The 25,710-nt window shown below is 48.3% G+C and overlaps 1 protein-coding gene and 1 pseudogene across 2 annotated transcripts in view; one reads left to right on the forward strand and one right to left on the reverse strand.

Moving 5' to 3' along the window:
• Positions 1-23,310, reverse strand: part of LOC147119792 (uncharacterized) — a gene marked incomplete at its 5' end in the record, with an annotated part of 41,935 nt that extends 18,625 nt beyond the window's left edge. Inside the window, one exon of the mRNA XM_085983654.1 lies at positions 21,987-23,310. Coding sequence (XP_085839780.1) covers positions 22,675-23,310 — 636 coding nt within the window. The remainder of the gene's footprint in view (positions 1-21,986) is intronic.
• LOC147119790 (uncharacterized) overlaps positions 1-25,710 on the forward strand; it is a 228,895-nt pseudogene that overhangs the window by 80,524 nt on the left and 122,661 nt on the right. The window lies entirely within an intron of this gene.

A 25,710-nucleotide genomic window follows, 5' to 3' on the forward strand; every position in this document is an offset into this window, starting at 1 on the left:
CTTCCTGAACAATCTCCATTTCTCCTCCATTTATAGACGCTCCCTGACTAGTCTCAATTTCTACTCCATTTACAGACACTCCCTGACCACTCACCCTTTATCTTACATTTACAGACGCTCCCTGACCAGTCTCCATTTCTCCTCCATTTACAGACGTCCCTGAACAGACTTCATTTCTCCTCCATTTACAGGTGCTCGCTGACCATTCACCCTTTATCTTCCATTTACAGACGTCGCTGACCAATCTCCATTTCACCTTCATTTACAGATGCTCCCTGACTAGTCTCATTTTATCCTCCATTTACAGACCCACCCTGACCAGTCTCCATTTCTCCCCCATTTACAGATGCCCCCTGACCAGTCTCCATTTCTCCTGCATTTACAGACGCCCCCGACCAGTCTCCATTTCTCCTGCATTTACAGAAACTCCCTGACCACTCACCTTTTCTCCTCCATTTACAGACACTCCCTGGGCTTCCCCATTTTTCTCTCCACTTACAGACGCTCCCTGACCACTAACCCTTTCTCCTCTATTTACAGACGCTCCCTGACCAGTCTCCATTTTTCCTCCATTTACAGATGCTCCCTGACCAGTCCCCATTGCACCTTCATTTACAGACGCTCCCTGAACAGACACCTTTTCTCCTCCATTTACAGATGCTCCCTGACCAGTCACCTTTTCTCCTCCATTGACAGACGCTCTCTGGCCACTCACCTTTTATCCTTCATTTACAGACGCTCCCTGACCAGTCTCCATTTCTCCTCCATTTACAGAAAACCCCTGGCCACTCAGCTTTTATCCTCCATTTACAGACGCTCCCTGACCAGTCTCCATTTCTCTTCCATTTACTGAGGCTCCCTGACCACTCTCCATTTCTCTTCCATTTACTGACGCTCCCTGACCAGTCTCTATTTCTCCTCCATTTCCTGACGCTCCCTGACCAGTCTCCATTTCTCCTCCATTTACAGACGCTCCCTGACCAGTCCCCATTTCCTCTCCATTTACAGATGCTCCCTGACCACTCACTCTTTATCTTCCATTTACAGACGCTCCCTGACCGATCACCATTTCTCTTCCATTTGCAGACGCTCCCTGACTAGACTCTTTTCTCCTCCATTTACTGATACTCCCTGAGCAGTCTCCATTTATCCTTCACTTACAGGCGCTCCCTGACCAGTCCCCATTTCCTCTCCATTTACAGACGCTCACTGACCACTCACCCTTTCTCCTCCATTTACAGACGCTCCCTGACCGGTCACTTTTTCTCTTCCATTTACAGATGCTCCCTGACCTCTCACGATTTCTCCTCCATTTACAGATGCTCCCTGACCTGCCTCCATTTCTCCTCCATTTACAGATGCTCCCTGACCAGTCTCCATTTTTCCTCCATTTACAGATGCTCCCTGACCAGTCCCCATTGCACCTTCATTTACAGATGCTCCCTGAACAGACACCTTTTCTCCTCCATTTACAGATGCTCCCTGACCAGTCACCTTTTCTCCTCCATTGACAGACGCTCTCTGGCCACTCACCTTTTATCCTCCATTTACAGACGCTCCCTGACCAGTCTCCATTTCTCCTCCATTTACAGAAAACCCCTGACCAGTCAGCTTTTATCCTCCATTTACAGACGCTCCCTGACCAGTCTCCATTTCTCTTCCATTTACTGAGGCTCCCTGACCACTCTCCATTTCTCTTCCATTTACTGATGCTCCCTGACCAGTCTCTATTTCTCGTCCATTTACTGACGCTCCCTGACCAGTCTCCATTTCTCCTCCATTTACAGACGCTCCTTGACCAGTCTCCATTTCTCCTCCATTTACAGACGCTCCCTGACCAGTCCCCATTTCCTCTCCATTTACAGATGCTCCCTGACCACTCACTCTTTATCTTCCATTTACAGACGCTCCCTGACCGATCACCATTTCTCTTCCATTTGCAGACGCTCCCTGACTAGACTCTTTTCTCCTCCATTTACTGATACTCCCTGACCAGTCTCCATTTATCCTTCACTTACAGGCGCTCCCTGACCAGTCCCCGTTTCCTCTCCATTTACAGACGCTCCCTGACCACTCACCCTTTCTCCTCCATTTACAGACGCTCCCTGACCGGTCACTTTTTCTCTTCCATTTACAGATCTCCCTGACCTCTCACGATTTCTCCTCCATTTACAGACGCTCCCTGACCTGCCTCCATTTCTCTTCCATTTACAGATGCTCCCTGACCAGTCTCCATTTTTCCTCCATTTACAGATGCTCCCTGACCAGTCCCCATTGCACCTTCATTTACAGACGCTCCCTGAACAGACACCTTTTCTCCTCCATTTACAGATGCTCCCTGACCAGTCACCTTTTCTCCTCCATTGACAGACGCTCTCTGGCCACTCACCTTTTATCCTCCATTTACAGACGCTCCCTGACCAGTCTCCATTTCTCCTCCATTTACAGAAAACCCCTGACCACTCAGCTTTTATCCTCCATTTACAGACGCTCCCTGACCAGTCTCCATTTCTCTTCCATTTACTGAGGCTCCCTGACCACTCTCCATTTCTCTTCCATTTACTGACGCTCCCTGACCAGTCTCTATTTCTCCTCCATTTACTGACGCTCCCTGACCAGTCTCCATTTCTCCTCCATTTACAAACGCTCCTTGACCAGTCTCCATTTCTGCTCCATTTACAGACGCTCCCTGACCAGTCCCCATTTCCTCTCCATTTACAGATGCTCCCTAACCACTCACTCTTTATCTTCCATTTACAGACGCTCCCTGACCGATCACCATTTCTCTTCCATTTGCAGACGCTCCCTGACTAGACTCTTTTCTCCTCCATTTACTGATACTCCCTGAGCAGTCTCCATTTATCCTTCACTTACAGACGCTCCCTGACCAGTCCCCATTTCCTCTCCATTTACAGATGCTCCCTGACCACTCACCCTTTCTCCTCCATTTACAGACGCTCCCTGACCGGTCACTTTTTCTCTTCCATTTACAGATGCTCCCTGACCTCTCACGATTTCTCCTCCATTTACAGACGCTCCCTGACCTGCCTCCATTTCTCTTCCATTTACAGATGCTCCCTGACCAGTCTCCATTTCTCCTCCATTTACAGATGCTCCCTGACCAGTCCCCATTGCTCCTTCATTTACAGACGCTCCCTGAGCAGACACCTTTTCTCCTCCATTTGCAGATGCTCCCTGACCAGTCTCCATTTCTCCTTCATTTACAGACGCTCCCTGACCTGTCTCTATTTCTCCTTCATTTACAGATGCTCCCTGACCAGTCTCCATTTCTCCTCCATTTACAGATGCTCCCTGACCAGTCTCCATTTCTCCTCCATTTCCAGATGCTTCCTGACCAATCTCCATTTCTCCTCCATTTATAGACGCTCCCTGACTAGTCTCCATTTCTCCTCCATTTACAGACACTCCCTGACCACTCACCCTTTATCTTACATTTACAGACGCTCCCTGACCAATCTCCATTTCTCCTCCATTTATAGACGCTCCCTGACTAGTCTCCATTTCTCCTCCATTTACAGACACTCCCTGACCACTCACCCTTTATCTTACATTTACAGACGCTCCCTGACCAGTCTCCATTTCTCCTCCATTTACAGACGTCCCTGAACAGACTTCATTTCTCCTCCATTTACAGATGCTCCCTGACCATTCACCCTTTATCTTCCATTTACAGACATCCCTGACCAATCTCCATTTCTCCTTCATTTACAGATGCTCCCTGACTAGTCTCATTTTATCCTCCATTTATAGACGCTCCCTGACCAGTCTCCATTTCTCCCCCATTTACAGATGCCCCCTGACCAGTCTCCATTTCTCCTGCATTTACAGACTCCCCCGACCAGTCTCCATTCCTCCTGCATTTACAGAAACTCCCTGACCACTCACCTTTTCTCCTCCATTTACAGACACTCCCTGGCCTTCCCCGTTTTCTCTCCACTTACAGACGCTCCCTGACCACTAACCCCTTCTCCTCCATTTACAGACGCTCCCTGACCAGTCTCCATTTCTCCTCCATTTACAGATGCTCCCTGACCAGTCCCTATTGCACCTTCATTGACAGACGCTCCCTAACCAGTCTCCATTTCTCCTTCATTTACAGACGCTCCCTGACCAGTCTGTATTTCTCATCCATTTACAGATGCTCCCTGACCAGTCCCCATTGCACCTTCATTTACAGATGCTCCCTGAACAGACACCTTTTCTCCTCCATTTACAGATGCTCCCTGACCAGTCACCTTTTCTGCTCCATTGACAGACGCTCCCTGACCAGTCTCCATTTCTCTTTCATTTACAGACGCTCCCTGACCAGTCTGTATTTCTACTCAATTTACAGATGCTACCTGACCAGTCTCCATTTCTCCTCCATTTACAGATGCTACCTGACCAGTCTCCATTTCTCCTCCATTTACAGACGCTCCCTGACCAGTCTCCATTTCTCCTCCATTTACAGACGCTCCCTGACCAGTCTCCATTTCTCTTCCATTTACTGACGGTCCCTGACCAGTCTCCATTTCTCCTCCATTTACAGGTGCTCCCTGACCAGTCTCCATTTCTCCTCCATTTACAGATGCTCCCTGACCAGTCCCCATGTCCTCTCCATTTACAGACGCTCCCTGACCAGTCTACATCTCTCCTTCATTTACAGATGCTCCCTGACCAGTCTCTATTTCTCCTCCATTTACAGATGCTCCCTGACCATTCACCATTTATCTTCCATTTACAGACGTCCTTGACCAATCTCCATTTCTCCTTCATTTACGGATGCTCCCTGACTAGTCTCCTTTTCTCCTCCATTTACAGACACTCCCTGAGCAGTCTCCATTTCGCCTCCAGTTACAGACACTCCCTGACCACTCACCCTTTATCCTCCATTTACAGATGCTCCCTGACCAGTCTCCATTTCTCCTGCATTTACAGACGCCCCCGACCAGTCTCCATTTCTCCTCCATTTACAGAAACTCCCTGACCACTCACCTTTTATCCTCCATTTACAGACGCTCCCTGACCAGTCTCCATTTCACCCCCATTTGCAGACGTTCCCTGACCAGTCTCAATTTCTCCTCCATTTACAGATGTACCCTGACCAGTCTCCATTTCTCCTCCATTTACAGACACTCCCTGACCACTCACCTTTTCTCCTCCATTTACAAATACTCCCTGACCAGTCTCCATTTCTCCTTCATTTACAGACGCTCCCTGACCAGTCTCCATTTCTCTTCCATTTACTGAGGCTCCCTGACCAGTCTCCATTTCTCTTCCATTTACAGACGCTCCCTGCCCAGTCTCTATTTCTCCTCCATTTACTGACGCTCCCTGACCAGTCTCCATTTCTACTCCATTTACAGACGCTCCCTGACCAGTCTCCATTTCTCCTCCATTTACAGATGCTCCCTGACCAGCCCCCATTTCCTCTACATTTACAGATGCTCCCTGACCACTCACTCTTTATCTTCCATTTACAGACGCTTCCTCACCGATCAACATTTCTCTTCCATTTGCAGACGCTCCCTGACTAGACTCCTTTTCTCCTCCATTTACTGATACTCCCTGACCAGTATCCTTTTCCTCTCCATTTACAGATGCTCCCTGACCACTCACCCTTTCTCCTCCATTTACAGACGCTCCCTGACCGGTCACTATTTCTCTTCCATTTACAGATGCTCCCTGACCACTCACGATTTCTCCTCCATTTACAGACACTCCCTGACCACTCACCCTTTATCTTAGATTTACAGACGCTCCCTGACCAGTCTCCATTTCTCCTCCATTTACAGACGTCCCTGACAGACTTCATTTCTCCTCCATTTACAGATGCTCCCTGACCATTCACCCTTTATCTTCCATTTACAGACGTCCCTGACCAATCTCCATTTCTCCTTCATTTACAGATGCTCCCTGACTAGTCTCATTTTATCCTCCATTTACAGACGCTCCCTGACCAGTCTCCATTTCACCTGCATTTACAGACGCCCCGACCAGTCTCCATTTCTCCTGCATTTACAGAAACTCCCTGACCACTCACCTTTTCTCCTCCATTTACAGACACGCCCTGGCCTTCCCCATTTTCTCTCCACTTACAGACGCTCCCTGACCACTAACCCTTTCTCCTCCATTTACAGATGCTCCCTGACCAGTCTCCATTTCTCCTCCATTTACAGATGCTCCATGACCAGTCCCCATTGCACCTTCATTTACAGACGCTCCCTGAACAGATACCTTTTCTCCTCCATTTACAGATGATCCCTGACCAGTCACCTTTTCTCCTCCATTGACAGATGCTCCCTAACCATTCTCCATTTCTCCTCCATTTACAGACGCTCCCTGACCAGTCTCCATTTCACCCCCATTTACAGACGTTCCCTGACCACTCTCAATTTCTCCTCCATTTACAGATGTACCCTGACCAGTCTCCATTTCTCCTCCATTTACAGACACTCCCTGACCACTCTCATTTTCTCCTCCATTTACAGATACTCCCTGACCAGTCTCCATTTCCCCTTCATTTGCAGACGCTCCCTGACCAGTCTCCATTTCTCTTCCATTTACTGAGGCTCCCTGACCAGTCTCCATTTCTCTTCCATTTACTGACGCTCCCTGACCAGTCTCCATTTCTCTTCCATTTACTGAGGCTCCCTGATCAGTCTCTATTTCTCCTCCATTTACTGATGCTCCCTGACCAGTCTCCATTTTTCCTCCATTTACAGACGCTCCCTGACCAGTCTCCATTTCTCCTCCATTTACAGATGCTCCCTGACCAGCCCCCATTTCCTCTACATTTACAGATGCTCCCTGACCACTCACTCTTTATCTTCCATTTACAGACGCTCCCTCACCGATCACCATTTCTCTTCCATTTGCAGACGCTCCCTGACAAGTCTACTTTTCTCCTCCATTTACTGATACTCCCTGATCAGTTTCCATTTCCTCTCCATTTACAGATGCTCCCTGACCACTCACCCTTTCTCCTCCATTTACAGATGCTCCCTGACCTGTCTCCATTTCTCTTCCATTTACAGATGCTCCCTGACCAGTCTTCATTTCTCCTCCATTTACAGATGCTACCTGACCAGTCTCCATTTCTCCTCTATTTACAGATGCTCCCTGACCAGTCTCCATTTCTCTTTCATTTACAGACGTTCCCTGACCAGTCTGTATTTCTACTCAATTTACAGATGCTACCTGACCAGTCTCCATTTCTCCTCCATTTACAGACGCTCCCTGACCAGTCTCCATTTCTCCTCCATTTACAGACGCTCCCTGACCAGTCTCCATTTCTCTTCCATTTACTGACGGTCCCTGACCAGTCTCCATTTCTCCTCCATTTACAGGTGCTCCCTGACCAGTCTCCATTTCTCCTCCATTTACAGATGCTCCCTGACCAGTCCCCATGTCCTCTCCATTTACAGACGCTCCCTGACCAGTCTACATCTCTCCTTCATTTACAGATGCTCCCTGACCAGTCTCTATTTCTCCTCCATTTACAGATGCTCCCTGACCATTCACCATTTATCTTCCATTTACAGACGTCCTTGACCAATCTCCATTTCTCCTTCATTTACGGATGCTCCCTGACTAGTCTCCTTTTCTCCTCCATTTACAGACACTCCCTGAGCAGTCTCCATTTCGCCTCCAGTTACAGACACTCCCTGACCACTCACCCTTTATCCTCCATTTACAGATGCTCCCTGACCAGTCTCCATTTCTCCTGCATTTACAGACGCCCCCGACCAGTCTCCATTTCTCCTCCATTTACAGAAACTCCCTGACCACTCACCTTTTATCCTCCATTTACAGACGCTCCCTGACCAGTCTCCATTTCACCCCCATTTACAGACGTTCCCTGACCAGTCTCAATTTCTCCTCCATTTACAGATGTACCCTGACCAGTCTCCATTTCTCCTCCATTTACAGACACTCCCTGACCACTCACCTTTTCTCCTCCATTTACAAATACTCCCTGACCAGTCTCCATTTCTCCTTCATTTACAGACGCTCCCTGACCAGTCTCCATTTCTCTTCCATTTACTGAGGCTCCCTGACCAGTCTCCATTTCTCTTCCATTTACAGACGCTCCCTGCCCAGTCTCTATTTCTCCTCCATTTACTGACGCTCCCTGACCAGTCTCCATTTCTACTCCATTTACAGACGCTCCCTGACCAGTCTCCATTTCTCCTCCATTTACAGATGCTCCCTGACCAGCCCCCATTTCCTCTACATTTACAGATGCTCCCTGACCACTCACTCTTTATCTTCCATTTACAGACGCTTCCTCACCGATCAACATTTCTCTTCCATTTGCAGACGCTCCCTGACTAGACTCCTTTTCTCCTCCATTTACTGATACTCCCTGACCAGTATCCTTTTCCTCTCCATTTACAGATGCTCCCTGACCACTCACCCTTTCTCCTCCATTTACAGACGCTCCCTGACCGGTCACTATTTCTCTTCCATTTACAGATGCTCCCTGACCACTCACGATTTCTCCTCCATTTACAGACACTCCCTGACCACTCACCCTTTATCTTAGATTTACAGACGCTCCCTGACCAGTCTCCATTTCTCCTCCATTTACAGACGTCCCTGACAGACTTCATTTCTCCTCCATTTACAGATGCTCCCTGACCATTCACCCTTTATCTTCCATTTACAGACGTCCCTGACCAATCTCCATTTCTCCTTCATTTACAGATGCTCCCTGACTAGTCTCATTTTATCCTCCATTTACAGACGCTCCCTGACCAGTCTCCATTTCACCTGCATTTACAGACGCCCCGACCAGTCTCCATTTCTCCTGCATTTACAGAAACTCCCTGACCACTCACCTTTTCTCCTCCATTTACAGACACGCCCTGGCCTTCCCCATTTTCTCTCCACTTACAGACGCTCCCTGACCACTAACCCTTTCTCCTCCATTTACAGATGCTCCCTGACCAGTCTCCATTTCTCCTCCATTTACAGATGCTCCATGACCAGTCCCCATTGCACCTTCATTTACAGACGCTCCCTGAACAGATACCTTTTCTCCTCCATTTACAGATGATCCCTGACCAGTCACCTTTTCTCCTCCATTGACAGATGCTCCCTAACCATTCTCCATTTCTCCTCCATTTACAGACGCTCCCTGACCAGTCTCCATTTCACCCCCATTTACAGACGTTCCCTGACCACTCTCAATTTCTCCTCCATTTACAGATGTACCCTGACCAGTCTCCATTTCTCCTCCATTTACAGACACTCCCTGACCACTCTCATTTTCTCCTCCATTTACAGATACTCCCTGACCAGTCTCCATTTCCCCTTCATTTGCAGACGCTCCCTGACCAGTCTCCATTTCTCTTCCATTTACTGAGGCTCCCTGACCAGTCTCCATTTCTCTTCCATTTACTGACGCTCCCTGACCAGTCTCCATTTCTCTTCCATTTACTGAGGCTCCCTGATCAGTCTCTATTTCTCCTCCATTTACTGATGCTCCCTGACCAGTCTCCATTTTTCCTCCATTTACAGACGCTCCCTGACCAGTCTCCATTTCTCCTCCATTTACAGATGCTCCCTGACCAGCCCCCATTTCCTCTACATTTACAGATGCTCCCTGACCACTCACTCTTTATCTTCCATTTACAGACGCTCCCTCACCGATCACCATTTCTCTTCCATTTGCAGACGCTCCCTGACAAGTCTACTTTTCTCCTCCATTTACTGATACTCCCTGATCAGTTTCCATTTCCTCTCCATTTACAGATGCTCCCTGACCACTCACCCTTTCTCCTCCATTTACAGATGCTCCCTGACCTGTCTCCATTTCTCTTCCATTTACAGATGCTCCCTGACCAGTCTTCATTTCTCCTCCATTTACAGATGCTACCTGACCAGTCTCCATTTCTCCTCTATTTACAGATGCTCCCTGACCAGTCTCCATTTCTCTTTCATTTACAGACGCTCCCTGACCAGTCTGTATTTCTACTCAATTTACAGATGCTACCTGACCAGTCTCCATTTCTCCTCCATTTACAGACGCTCCGTGACCAGTTCCCCATGTCCTCTACATTTACAGACGCTCCCTGACCAGTCTCCATTTCTCCTTCATTTACAGATGCTCCCTGACCAGTCTCTATTTCTCCTCCATTTAGACGTCCCTGACTAATCTCCCTTTCTCCTTTTACAGATGCTCCCTGACTAGTCTCCTTTTCTCCTCCATTTACAGACACTCCCTGACGAATCTCCATTTCGCCTCCAGTTATAGACACTCCCTGACCACTCACCTTTTATCCTCCATTTACAGATGCCCCCTGACCAGTCTCCATTTCTCCTGCATTTACAAACGCCCCCGACCAGTCTCCATTTCTCCTGCATTTACAGAAACTCCCTGACCACTCACCTTTTCTCCTCCATTTACAGACGCTCCCTGGCCTTCCCCATTTCCTCTCCACTTACAGAGGCTCCCTGACCACTAACCCATTTCTCCTCCATTTCCAGATGCTTCCTGACCAATCTCCATTTCTCCTCCATTTATAGACGCTCCCTGACTAGTCTCCATTTCTCCTCCATTTACAGACACTCCCTGACCACTCACCCTTTATCTTACATTTACAGACGCTCCCTGACCAATCTCCATTTCTCTTCCATTTATAGACGCTCCCTGACTAGTCTCCATTTCTCCTCCATTTACAGACACTCCCTGACCACTCACCCTTTATGTTACATTTACAGACGCTCCCTGACCAGTCTCCATTTCTCCTCCATTTACAGACGTCCCTGAACAGACTTCATTTCTCCTCCATTTACAGATGCTCCCTGACCATTCACCCTTTATCTTCCATTTACAGACATCCCTGACCAATCTCCATTTCTCCTTCATTTACAGATGCTCCCTGACTAGTCTCATTTTATCCTCCATTTATAGACGCTCCCTGACCAGTCTCCATTTCTCCCCCATTTACAGATGCCCCCTGACCAGTCTCCATTTCTCCTGCATTTACAGACTACCCCGACCAGTCTCCATTTCTCCTGCATTTACAGAAACTCCCTGACCACTCACCTTTTCTCCTCCATTTAGACACTCCCTGGCCTTCCCCGTTTTCTCTCCACTTACAGACGCTCCCTGACCACTAACCCCTTTTCCTCCATTTACAGACGCTCCCTGACCAGTCTCCATTTCTCCTCCATTTACAGATGCTCCCTGACCAGTCCCTATTGCACCTTCATTGACAGACGCTCCCTAACCAGTCTCCATTTCTCCTTCATTTACAGACGCTCCCTGACCAGTCTGTATTTCTCCTCAATTTACAGATGCTCCCTGACCAGTTCCATTTCTCCTCCATTTACAGATGCTCCTTGACCAGTCCCCATTGCACCTTCATTTACAGACGCTCCCTGACCAGTCTCCATTTCTCTTCCATTTACTGAGGCTCCCTGACCAGTCTCCATTTCTCTTCCATTTACTGACGCTCCCTGACCAGTCTCCATTTCTCTTCCATTTACTGAGGCTCCCTGACCAGTCTCTATTTCTCCTCCATTTACTGACGCTCCCTGACCAGTCTCCATTTTTCCTCCATTTACAGACGCTCCCTGACCAGTCTCCATTTCTCCTCCATTTACAGATGCTCCCTGACCAGCCCCCATTTCCTCTACATTTACAGATGCTCCCTGACCACTCACTCTTTATCTTCCATTTACAGACGCTCCTCACCGATCACCATTTCTCTTCCATTTGCAGACGCTCCCTGACAAGACTCCTTTTCTCCTCCATTTACTGATACTCCCTGATCAGTTTCCATTTCCTCTCCATTTACAGATGCTCCCTGACCACTCACCCTTTCTCCTTCATTTACAGACGCTCCCTGAACAGACACCTTTTCTCCTCCATTTACACATGCTCCCTCACCAGTCTCCATTTCTCCTTCATTTACAGACGCTCCCTGACCTGTCTCTATTTCTCCTTCATTTACAGATGCTACCTGACCAATCTCCATTTCTCCTCCATTTATAGACGCTCCCTGACTAGTCTCCATTTCTCCTCCATTTACAGACACTCCCTGACCACTCACCCTTTATCTTACATTTACAGACGCTCCCTGACCAGACTCCATTTCTCCTCCATTTGCAGGCGTCCCTGAACAGACTTAATTTCTCCTCCATTTACAGATGCTCCCTGACCATTCACCCTTTATCTTCCATTTACAGACGTCCCTGACCAATCTCCATTTCTCCTTCATTTACAGATGTTCCCTGACTAGTCTCATTTTATCCTCCATTTAAAGATGCTCACTGACCAGTCTCCATTTCTCCCCCATTTACAGATGCCCCCTGCCCAGTCTCCATTTCTCCTGCATTTACAGACGCCCCCGACCAGTCTCCATTTCTCCTGCATTTACAGAAACTCCCTGACCACTCACCTTTTCTCCTCCATTTACAGACACTCCCTGGCCTTCCCCATTTTCTCCCCACTTACAGACGCTCCCTGACCACTACCCCTTTCTCCTCCATTTACAGACGCTCCCTGACCAGTCTCCATTTCTCCTCCATTTACAGATGCTCCCTGACCAGTCACCTTTTCTCCTCCATTGACAGACGCTCCCTAACCAGTCTCCATTTCTCCTGCATTTACAGACGCTCCCTGACCAGTCTGTATTTCTCCTCAATCTACAGATGCTCCCTGACCAGTCTCCATTTCTCCTCCATTTACAGATGATCCCTGACCAGTCCCCATTGCACCTTCATTTACAGACGCTCCCTGAACAGACACCTTTTCTCCTCCATTTAAAGATGCTCCCTGACCAGTCACCTTTTCTCCTCCATTGACAGACGCTCCCTGACCAGTCTCCATTTCTCCTTCATTTACAGACGCTCCCTGACCAGTCTGTACTTCTCCTCAATTTACAGATGCTACCTGACCAGTCTCCATTTCTCCTCCATTTACAGACGCTCCCTGACCAGTCTCCATTTCTCCTCCATTTACAGACGCTCCCTGACCAGTCCCCATTGCACCTTCATTTACAGACGCTCCCTGAACAGACACCTTTTCTCCTCCATTTAAAGATGCTCCCTGACCAGTCTACATTTCTCCTCCATTTACAGATGCTCCCTGAACAGACTCCATTTCTCCTCCATTTACAGATGCTCCCTGACCATTCACCCTTTATCTTCCATTTACAGACGTCCCTGACCAATCTCCATTTCTCCTTCATTTACAGATGCTCCCTGACTAGTCTCCTTTTCTCCTCCATTTACAGATGCCCCCTGACCAGTCTCCATTTCTCCTGCATTTACAGACGCCCCCGACCAGTCTGCATTTCTCCTCCATTTACAGAAACTCCCTGACCACTCACCTTTTATCCTCCATTTACAGACGCTCCCTGACCAGTCTCCATTTCACCCCCATTTAGACGTTCCCTGACCAGTCTCAATTTCTCCTCCATTTACAGATGTACCCTGACCACTCTCCATTTCTCCTCCATTTACAGACACTCCCTGACCACTCACCTTTTCTCCTCCATTTACAGACACTCCCTGACCAGTCTCCATTTCTCCTTCATTTACAGACGCTCCCTGACCAGTCTCCATTTCTCTTCCATTTACTGAGGCTCCCTGACCAGTCTCCATTTCTCTTCCATTTACTGACGCTCCCTGACCAGTCTCTATTTCTCCTCCATTTACAGATGCTCCCTGACCAGTCTCCATTTCTCCTCCATTTACAGATGCTCCCTGACCAGTCTCCATTTCTCCTCCATTTACAGATGCTCCCTGACCAGCCCCCATTTCCTCTACATTTACAGATGCTCCCTGACCACTCACTCTTTATCTTCCATTTACAGACGCTCCCTCACCGATCACCATTTCTCTTCCATTTGCAGACGCTCCCTGACTAGACTCCTTTTCTCCTCCATTTACTGATACTCCCTGACCAGTTTGCATTTCCTCTCCATTTACAGATGCTCCCTGACCACTCACCCTTTCTCCTCCATTTTCAGACGCTCCCTGACCGGTCACTATTTCTCTTCCATTTACAGATGCTCCCTGACCACTCACGATTTCTCCTTCATTTACAGACGCTCCCTGACCTGTCTCCATTTCTCTTCCATTTGCAGACGCTCCCTGAAGAGTCTGTATTTCTACTCCATTTATAGACGCTTCCTGACCAGTCTCCATTTCTCCTCCATTTACAGATTCTTCCAGACCAATCTCCATTTCTCCTCCATTTATAGACGCTCCCTGACTAGTCTCCATTTCTCCTCCATTTACAGACACTCCCTGACCACTCACCCTTTATCTTACATTTACAGACGCTCCCTGACCAGTCTCCATTTCTCCTCCATTTACAGGCATCCCTGAACAGACTTAATTTCTCCTCCATTTACAGATGCTCCCTGACCATTCACCCTTTATCTTCCATTTACAGACGTCCCTGACCAATCTCCATTTCTCCTTCATTTACAGATGCTCCCTTACTAGTCTCATTTTATCCTCCATTTACAGATGCTCCCTGACCAGTCTCCATTTCTCCCCCATTTACAGATGCCCCCTGAGCAGTCTCCATTTCTCCTGCATTTACAGACGCCCCCGACCAGTCTCCATTTCTCCTGCATTTACAGAAACTCCCTGACCACTAACCCTTTCTCCTCCATTTACAGACGCTCCCTGACCAGTCTCCATTTCTCCTCCATTTACAGATGCTCCCTGACCAGTCTCCATTTCTCCTCCATTTACAGATGCTCCCTGAACAGACACCATTTCTCCCCCATTTACAGATGCCCCCTGACCAGTCTCCATTTCTCCTGCATTTAAAGACGCCCCCGAGCAGTCTCCATTTTGCCTCCATTTACAGAAACTCCCTGACCACTCAACTTTTATCCTCCATTTACAGACGCTCCCTGACCAGTCTCCATTTCAACCCCATTTACAGACGTTCCCTGACCAGTCTCAATTTCTCCTCCATTTACAGATGTACCCTGACCAGTCTCCATTTCTCCTCCATTTACAGACACTTCCTGACCACTCACCTTTTCTCCTCCATTTACAGACACTCCCTGACCAGTCTCCATTTCTCCTTCATTTACAGACGCTCCCTGACCAGTCTCCATTTCTCTTCCATTTACTGACGCTCCCTGACCAGTCTCCATTTCTCTTCCATTTACTGACGCTCCCTGACCAGTCTCTATTTCTCCTCCATTTGCAGACGCTCCCTGACCAGTCTCCATTTCTCCTCCATTTGCAGACGCTCCCTGACCAGTCTCCATTTCTCCTCCATTTGCAGACGCTCCCTGACCAGTCTCCATTTCTGCTCCATTTACAGACGCTCCCTGACCAGTCTACATTTCTCCTCCATTTACAGATGCTCCCTGACCAGTCTCCATTTCTCCTTCACTTACAGATGCTGCCTGACCAGTCTCTATTTCTCCTCCATTTACAGATTCTCCCTGGCCATTCACCCTTTATCTTCCATTTACAGACGTCCCTGACCAATCTCCATTTCTCCTTCATTTACAGATGCTCCCTGACCGGTCTCCTTTTCTCCTCCATTTACAGACACTCCCTGACCAGTCTCCATTTCGCCTCCAGTTACAGACACTCCCTGACCACTCAGCTTTTATCATCCATTTACAGATGCTCCCTGACCAGTCTCCATTTCGCCCCCATTTACAGATGCCCCCTGACCAGTCTCCATTTCTCCTGCATTTACAGACGCCCCCGACCAGTCTCCATTTCTCCTGCATTTACAGAAACTCCCTGACCACTCACCTTTTCTCCTCCATTTACAGACGCTCCCTGGCCTTCCCCATTTCCTCTCCACTTACAGACGCTCCCTGACCACTAACCCATTCTCCTCCTTTTACAGATGCTCCCTGACCAGTCTCCATTTCTCCTCCATTTACAGATGCTCTCTGACCAGTCCCCATTGCACCTTCATTTACAGACGCTCCCTGAACAGACACCTTTTCTCCTCCATTTGCAGATGCGCCCTGACCAGTCACCTTTTCTCCTCCATTGACAGACGCTCCCTGACCAGTCTCCATTTCTCCCCCATTTACAGACGCCCCCTTGACCAGTCTCCATTTCTCCTCCATTTACTGACATTCCCTGACCAGTCTCCATTTCGCCTTCATTTACAGATGCTCCCTGACCAGTCTCCATTTACTGACGCTCCCTGACTCACTTCCTGTCCCGGAGTTTGCCGCGAGGCCGCTTTGTGGACTTTCTGTTGTTTGCTCCACACCACAGATGGAACCCTGTGGGGTGGAGCAAACATTGCAACACTGGGCAGTGAAATGGATTCACTCAGGACAGACAGCAGGGATTATTTCAGGAAGTAACACAGTTTAGTGAGAAAGGAAATGCAGTGGATGGTGTGTCGATGGATTGTCAAAAGCTGTTTGATAAGGTGCCGGACAGGAGCCTTGTTGATCAAATTAAGGCTGATGGTATTAAAGGGAGTGGGGCAGCGTGGATAGGAAGTTGGGTAAAGGGCAGAAAACACTGAGTAGTGGTTAATGGATGTTCTTCAGACTGGAGGAATGTACACAGTGGTGTCCCCCAGGATCAATGTTGGGACCACTGCTCTTCTCAATATAGAGAAATGATCTGGGCTTGGGTATGTGGGGCACAAGATCAAAATCTCCAGATGAGTCCAAAATAGGGACCCTGGCCAACTGTGAAGAGGGCTGTAAGTGACTTCAGTGTGAATACATAGGTTAGTAAATGGGCCCGGGAGATGTCAGCTGAAATTTAATGCAGAGAAATATGAGGTGATGCATTTTTGGAGGAAGAAAAAAGTAGGAAATCTACATTAAAAGGAAAAAGTTTAAAAGGAGTAGAGGAGCAGAACAGTAAAGAGGTGTAAGATTCTAGCTGATGCCTTGTCTTATTAATTAGCAGGTTCGAGAGGCCAGTGTCAGCAACTTTAATACCTTATTAGAAATATAAGATGAGCAGATTCTCCGTCCTCTCCCGTACCTTACATTGATCCATCAATCAGAGTAAACTTGCAAGTCCCGCGTGTCCACAGTAACTTACACGAGGTCAGCCCGCTGGATGGAACCTCGGGCGCCCTGAGCTTGATCTCCGGTGTCTCCAGTCCCGACTGTCCCCTTACATCAGGATCCCCTCACTTTTATACCCTGTAGTGATCCATCTCTGGCACCTGACTCTTCTTTGTCTTCTCTGCTGGGTTTTGGCAGGAAGCGAGGGAAAGACAGCTGGAACTTCTCTAATCTGTGATTTACACGGACACTTTCCCTGGTTCCCAGCAGTTACTCTTCTTCAGTAATGTTCTCATTATCCCGAAATTACCCTGCCTGCTGTTAATGATGTTATTCTACAGCTTCACATTTATAGGTATATAAATATCACACATTTTACTAATGTATTCTTTTACTCACTCTGGTTTAAGCTGATATTAACAGACGAACCCTGTTTTTTCCCCTGATCTGATTCGAGTTTCCAGCCAGTGGATTCAGTGGAATGGAATGTCTTATCAGTGTTGCCATGGCGACCTGCCTGCAGTGAAGCGCCTGTTTGAGTTTCTAACTCAGACTAAACTTCTCTCTCCCACAATGCACATTATATCAGACTTTTAATGGCAATGTATTTTAACCATTTTATCTTAAAACATGTGCATCTCTGAACATTATTGCCCCAAAACCTACACAGATGTTAGCTCCATTTGATAGTTGTCAGTATTTGGGAGATCATTTAAAGAGTATTTGGCAAAAGTAACAATAAACTCCACTGGAGGGAAACACAATCAGCTGTATTTTTACCCCCTTTTCCGGGACAAGAGTGACTCTGACCTTTCACCCTTTGATTTATTTGACAGATATCCAGAACATTAAACTCCAGCCCAGTTATAGGGGTTATTAACATCAGCAGAAACAAACCCCAACTGTCAGAAAGATCACGATATAGTCCAGGATGTAATTAACAGCAGAATCCAACCACTGCAGTCACTTGTGAACTCACTGGTGTCAGCAAGTAGGTTGAATGGATGAATCCCTTCCCACACACGGAACATTTAAATTGATTCTCTCCTATGTGAATATGCTGGTGTGCTAGCAGGTGAGAGGACTGGTTAAATCCCTTCCCACACCCGGAGCAGGTGAACAGCCTCTCCCCAGTGTGAATACCCTGGTGTGCCAGCAGGTGAGAGGACTGGTTAAATCCCTTCCCATACACAGAGCAGATGAACAGCCTCTCCACAGTGTGAATATGCAGGGGCCTCATCGGGTGGGATGAGTTTGTAAACCTCTTCACACAGTGAGAACAAACGAACTGGCTCTGATCAGTGTTAATACGCTGGTGACTCACCAAGTGGGATCGCTGAATTAATCCCTTCCCACACATGGAGCAAGTGAACGGTCTCTCTCACTGACCAGTCACCATTTCTCCTTCATTTACAGACTCTCCCTGACCAGTCCCCATTTCTCCTCCATTTACAGACACTCCCTGACCAGTCTCCATTTCTCCTCCATTTACAGATGCTCCATGACCAGTCACCATTTCTCCTCCATTTACAGACGCTCCCTGACCAGTCACCATTCCTCCTTCATTTACAGACGCTCCATGACCAGTCACCATTTCTCCTCCATTTACAGACGCTCCCTGACCAGTCACCATTCCTCCTCCATTTACAGACACTCCCTGATCACTCACTCTTCCTCCTCCATTTACAGACGCTCCCTGGCTACTCACCATTTCTCCTCCATTTACAGACGCTCCCTGACCACTCACCATTTCTCCTCCATTTACAGACGCTCCTTGACCACTCACTCTTTCTCCTGGGGTTTATTGAGCCGCCTCGCTCTCCCCGCTGGAGCCGCGCATGCTCAGCTCTCAGTGTCCGACAATCGGCCTCTCCCGCGCCTGCGCACTGATCTCCGCTGACCAGATAGGACGCTTTCCGCCCCGTGGTGCATGCTGGATGCGGGACTCCGCCATTGACTCCATTCACTGATTGGAAAGTCAGTCTCTCTGATGAGATGGATCTTGGGCTCGGAAGAAGCGGGTTTGGTGAGGTGGGGCAACAAACCGAGATTGATAGAGGAAAAACCTGTTTATGTAACGAGTGGTTTGGAATGCACAGCCTGATAGTGAGGTGGATAAGATTCAATAGCAGCCTTCAAAAGGGAATTGGATAAATACTTGAAACATAGAAACATGGAAGATAGGAGCAGGAGTAGGCCATTTGGCCCCTCAAGCCTGCTCCGCCATTCAATGAGAGCATGGCTGATCATCCAAATTCAGTACCCTGTCCCTGCCTTCTCCCCATATCCCTTGATCCCTTTAGCCTTAAGAAATATATCCAACTCTTTCTTGAATATATTTAATGAACTGGCCTCCACCGCCCTCTGTGGCAGAGAATTCCACAGGTTCACCACTCTCTGGGTGAAGAAATTTCTCTTCATTTCAGTCCTAAATGGCTTACCCCTTATCTTTAGACTGTGACCCCTGGTTCTGGACTCCCCCGCCATCGGAACATCCTTCCTGCATCTAGTCTGTCCAGGCCTGACAGAATTTTATAGGTTTCAATGAGATCCCCTCTCATTCTTCTAAACTCCAGTGAGTATAAACCCAATCGACACAATCTCTCCTCATACGTCATTCCTGCCATCCCAGGTATCAGTCTGGTGAATCTTCGCTGCACTCCCTCCATGGCAAGAACATCCTTCCTCAGATAAGGCGACCAAAACTGCACACAATACTCAAGGTGTGGTCTCACCAAGGCCCTGTACAACTGCAGCAAGACATCCTTGTTCCTGTACTCGAATCCTCTCACTACGAAGGCCAACATACCATTTGCCTTCTTAACCGCCTGCTGCACCTGCATGCTTACCTTCAACGACTGGTGCACAAGGATACCCAGGTCTCGTTGCACTTCCCCTTCTCCCAATCTATTGCCGTTCAGATAATAATCTGCCTTCCTGTTTTTGCCACCAAAGTGGATAACCTCACATTTATCCACATTATACTGCATCTGCCATGCATCTGCCCAATCACCCAACCTGTCCAAATCATACTCGAGTTTCTCGGCATCCTCCTCACAGCACACATGCCCACCCAGCTTTGTGTAGTCTGCAAACGTGGAGATATTACATCTAGTTCCCTCGTCTAGATCATTAATATATATTGTGAATAGCTGGGGTCCTAGGACCGATCCCTGTGGTACCCCACTAGTCACTGCCTCCCACTCGGAAAAAGACCCGTTTATTCCAACTCTTTGCTTTCTGTCCGTCAACCAGTTCTCTATCCAAGTCAATACCTTGCCCCCAATCCCATGTGCTTTAACTTTACACGCTAATCTCTTATGCGGGACCTTATTGAAAGCCTTCTGAAATTCCAAATACACCACATCCACTGGTTCTCCCTTATCTATTCTACCAGTTACATCCTCAAAAAATTCCAGTAGATCAGTCAAGCAGAATTTACCTTTTGTAAATCCATGTTGACTTTGTCCGATCCCGTCACTGTTTTCCAAGTGCTCTGCTATTACATCTTTTATAATGGACGCTAGCATTTTCCCCGCTACCGATGTCAGGCTTACTGGTCTACAATTCCCCGTTTTCTCTCGACCACCTTTTTTGAATATGGGGTAACATTAGCTACCCTCCAATACATTGGAACTGTTCCAGAGTCTATCGAGTTCTGGAAGATGACTAGCAATGTATCTACTATTTCTAGGGCCACTTCCTTAAGTACCCTAGGATGTAGATTATCAGGCCCTGGGGATTTATCGGCCTTCAATCCCGTCAATATCCCTAACACCATTTCCCTACAAATACTGATTTCATTCGGTTCCTCCCTCTCATTAGACCCTATGTTCCCCGACATTTCTGGGAGGTTATTTGTGTCCTCCTTTGTGAAGACAGAACCAAAGTATGTATTTAATTGGTCAGCCATTTCTTTGTTCCCCATTATAAATTCCCCTGATTCTGACTGCAAGGGACCTACACTTGATTTCACCAATCTTTTTCCCTTCACATATCTATAGAAGCTTTTACAGTCAGTTTTTATGTTCCCTGCAAGCTTACTCTCATATTCTATTTCCCCCCTCTTAATTAATCCCTTTGTTGAATCCTAAACTGCTCCCAATCCTCAGGTTTGCTGCTTTTTCTGGCCAATTTATATGTCCTCTCCTTGGATCTTATACTATCCCTAATTTCCCTTGTTAGCCACAGTTGAGTCACCTTTTTTGTTTTATTTTTATGCCAAGCAGGGATGAACATATTCTGTAGCTCATCCATTCGGTCTTTGAATGTTTGCCATTGCCAATCCACTGTCAACCCTTTAAGTAACATTCTCCAATCCACCTACCCAACTCGCTCCTCAGACCATCATAGTTTCCTTTATTTAAATTCAGGACCCTAGTCTCTGAGTCAAATACTTCACTCTCCATCTTAGTGATGAATTCTATCATATTATGATCGCTCTGCCCCAATGAGCCTCGCACAACAAGATTGCTAATTAATCCTTTCTCATTACATAATGCCCAGTCTAAGATGGCCTGATCTCTAGTTGGTTCCTCGACATATTGGTCCAGGAAACCATCATGTATACACTCGAGGAATTCATTCTCCACAGTATTGTTACTAATTTGGATAGCCCAATCTATATGTAGATTAACGTCCCCCATGATAACTACAGTGCCCTTATTGCACGCATCTCTAATTTCCCATTTAATGCCATCCCCAACCTTAGCTTTGCTGTTTGGGGGTCTGTATAAAACTCCCATTAACGTTTTCTGCCCCTTGGTATTTCTCAGCTCTACCCATACAGATTCCACATCATCAGAGCTAATATCCTTCCTTACTATTGTGTTAATCTCCTCCTTAACCAGCAATGCTACCCCACCTCCTTTTCCTTTTTTCCTGTCCTTCCTGAATATTGAATACCCCAGCCTTGGTCACCCTGGAGCCATGTTTCCGTAATCCCAATCATATCATACTATGTTTATCCCGTCCAACAGGGAGGCAACTTACCATCCTGGAGTCTCGTTTGCGGCCGCAGAAACGCCTATCTATTCATCATACAATAGAATCCCCTATTACTATAGCTCTTTTTCCTCCCGTCCTGTACAGCAGAAGAACCCACGGTGCCAGGAAGTTGGCTGCTGCTGCCTTCCCCCGATAAGCCATCTCCCTCAACAATATCCAAAACTCCAACTGTCAGAATGAACACGATTCAGTCAAGGCTGTGATTAACAGCAGCAATAACAGCAGAATCAAACCCTTGCAGTCACTTGTGAACTCACTGGTGTCTCAGCAGGCTGGATGACTGAGTGAATCCCTTCCCACACTTGGAGCAGGTAAACGGCCTCTCCCCAGTGTGAACTCGCTGGTGAGTTACAAGGTGGGATGAACAAGTGAATTCCTTCCCACACACAGAGCAGGTGAACGGCCTCTCCCCAGTGTGAACTCGCTGGTGTGTCAGCAGGGTAGATGACTGAGTAAATCCCTTCCCACACACGGAGCAGGTGAACGGTCTCTCCCCAGTGCGAACTCGCTGGTGAGTTACAAGGTGGGATGAACAAGTGAATTCCTTCCCACACACAGAGCAGGTGAACGACCTCTCCCCAGTGTGAACTCGCTGGTGTGTCAGCAGGGTAGATAACTGAGTAAATCCCTTCCCACACACGGAGCAGGTGAACGGACTCTCCCCAGTGTGAACTCACTGGTGTCTCAGCAGGTCGGATGATGAAGGGAATCCCTTCCCACACACGGAGCTGGTGAATGGTCTCTCCCCAGTGTGAACTCGCTGGTGTCTCTGCAGATGCTTTTTGCTTTTAAATCTCTTCTCACAGTCAGAATATTTAAAAGGGCTCCCATCAGTGTGAACATGCTGGTGTTTCAGAAGGTCGGGTGACTCAGTGAATCCCTTCCCACACTGGGAGCAGGTGAACGTCTTCTCCCCAGTGTGAACCCACTGGTGTGTCAGCAGGTTGGATGACTGAGTGAATCCCTCCCCACACACGGAGCAGGTGAACAGCCTTTCCCCAGTATGAACTCGCTGGTGTGTCTGCAGGTTGGATGACTGAGTGAATCCCTTACCACACTGAGAGCAGGTGAAAGGTCTCCCCCCAGTGTGAACTCGCTGGTGTTTCAGCAGGGTGGATGACTGAATGAATCCCTTCCCACACTCAGAGCAGGTGAATGGGCTCTCCCTGGTGTGACTGCGCTTGTGTCTTTCCAGGTTGAATGATCGGCTGAGGCCTCGTCCACACACAGAACATGTGTACGGTTTCTCCCCACTCTGAACGGTGCTTTCAGCTTCCGTGTTCAAAGGTCCTGATGAATCGAGTGACTGTCAGATCTTGAAGTGATGTTTGGTTTGAGTTTCCTGTCTGCAAATCCACCCCTTCTAACACCCTGCAAAATGAATTTAAAACAGGAAAAAGGGAGGGTAAGAGAGAACCCATAAAAACACAAAGGCAGGTTGTGAAATTGAGCTGAATGAATCTGGGAATTTGTGGGGCCGGCACTAGAAAAAAGTGACCATGAAAGCTGCCGGATTGTCGTAAAAACCCAACTCGTTCACTAATGTTCTTCAGGGAAGGGAACCCGCCACCCGGTTTGGGCTCACACAAGACTCTGGCCTCTATGGGAGGAGAGAGAGCGATGTGGGAGGGGGAGGGGTGAAGGAGAGCGACTTTATACATCTGTAACTCAACTAGAACTTTGACAGCACCTCCCAAACACGCGACCTCCACCACCTAGAAGGACAAGGGCAGCAGGGGCATGGGAACATCATCACCTCCCAGTTCACCTCCAAATTACACACTATCCTGACTTGGGCATATATTGCCGTTCCTACATCGTCACTGGGTGAAAATCCTGGAACTCCTCACCTAACAGCATTCTGAGAGTACCTTCACCACACGACTGCAGAGGTTCAAGAAGAAGGCCCAGCATCACCTTCTCAACGGGCAACTGGGGACTGGCAATATATGCTGGCCTTGCTCGAGAAACCCACATTCAAATAATGTATTTTTTCAAAACTGTGTACGTAAAATGGATGAAAATCCTCTACAGACTCACCGGCAGCAGCAGCGGCGGCCCTGGGTGGAGCCTGAGCGAGGACACCGAGGGTTTAAGCAGCGGGAGAGAGAGCGAGGCCCAGACTCACCGGCAGCAGCAGCGACAGCCCTGGGTGGAGACTGAGCGAGGACACCGAGGATTTAAGCAGCGGGAGAGAGAGCGAGGCCCAGACTCACCAGCAGCGACAGCCCTGGGTGGAGACTGAGCGAGGACACTGAGGATTTAAGCAGCGGGAGAGAGAGCGAGGCCCAGACTCACCAGCAGCGACAGCCCTGGGTGGAGACTGAGCGAGGACACTGAGGATTTAAGCAGCGGGAGAGAGAGCGAGGCCCAGACTCACCAGCAGCGACAGCCCTGGGTGGAGACTGAGCGAGGACACTGAGGATTTAAGCAGCGGGAGAGAGAGCGAGGCCCAGACTCACCGGCAGCGACAGCCCTGGGTGGAGACTGAGCGAGGACACTGAGGATTTAAGCAGCGGGAGAGAGAGCGAGGCCCAGACTCACCAGCAGCGACAGCCCTGGGTGGAGACTGAGCGAGGATACCGAGGATTTAAGCAGTGGGAGAGAGAGCGAGGCCCAGACTCACCGGCAGCGACAGCCCTGGGTGGAGACTGAGCGAGGACACTGAGGATTTAAGCAGCGGGAGAGAGAGCGAGGCCCAGACTCACCAGCAGCGACAGCCCTGGGTGGAGACTGAGCGAGTATACCGAGGATTTAAGCAGTGGGAGAGAGAGCGAGGCCCAGACTCACCGGCAGCAGCAGCGGTGGCCCTGGATGGAGACTGAGCGAGGACACCGAGGATTTAAGCAGTGGGAGAGAGAGCGAGGCCCAGACTCACCAGCAGCAGCAGCGGTGGCCCTGGGTGGAGCCTGAGCGAGGACACCGAGGATTTAAGCAGTGGGAGAGAGAGCGAGGCCCAGGCTCACCGGCAGCAGCAGCGGTGGCCCTGGATGGAGACTGAGCGAGGACACCGAGGATTTAAGCAGCAGGAAAGAGAGCGAGGCCCAGAAAATTAGTGAGTGAGTTTGGAAGGCAGAGGAAACAAGGGCTAGGAAATAGACAACAAGGCAGTTCGGCAATGTTAAATGGTGTACACTTTAATGCAAGGAGTCTAGGAAATAAGGGAGATGAGCTGAGGGCACAGATAGACACATGGGAGTATGATATTATAGCCATTACTGAGACATGGCTGAAAGAAGGGCAGGAATGGCATCTCAACATTCCTGGTTACTGGGCTTTCAGACGAGATAGAGAGGGGGTAAAAAAAGGAGTGAGGGGGGTCGCAGTATTGTTTAAAGAGACAGTTACAGCTGTGAGGAGGGATGATATGTTCGAAGGATCATCAAATGAGGCCATATGGGTTGAACTAAAGAACTAAAAAGGGACACTCACACTGCTGGGAGTATACGCTAGACCCCCAAACAGTCCGAGGGAGATAGAACAGCAAAGTTGTAGGCACATTTCTGACAAGTGCAAAAACAATAGGGCAGTAATAGTGGGAGATTTCAGTGACCCCAATATTAACTGGGATACTATCAGTGGAAAAGGGATAGAGGGCACAGAATTCCGAAATTGCATTCTGGAGAACTTTATTAGCCAATACATAGCAAGCCCAACAAGAGGGGGGCAGTTCTGGATTTGGTTTTAGGGAATGAAGCTGGGCAGGTGG

The sequence above is a fragment of the Somniosus microcephalus genome, chromosome 4 (assembly GCF_052327205.1).
Source record: "Somniosus microcephalus isolate GS21.2 chromosome 4, FLI_Smic_1.0, whole genome shotgun sequence".
Lineage (NCBI taxonomy): Eukaryota > Metazoa > Chordata > Chondrichthyes > Squaliformes > Somniosidae > Somniosus > Somniosus microcephalus.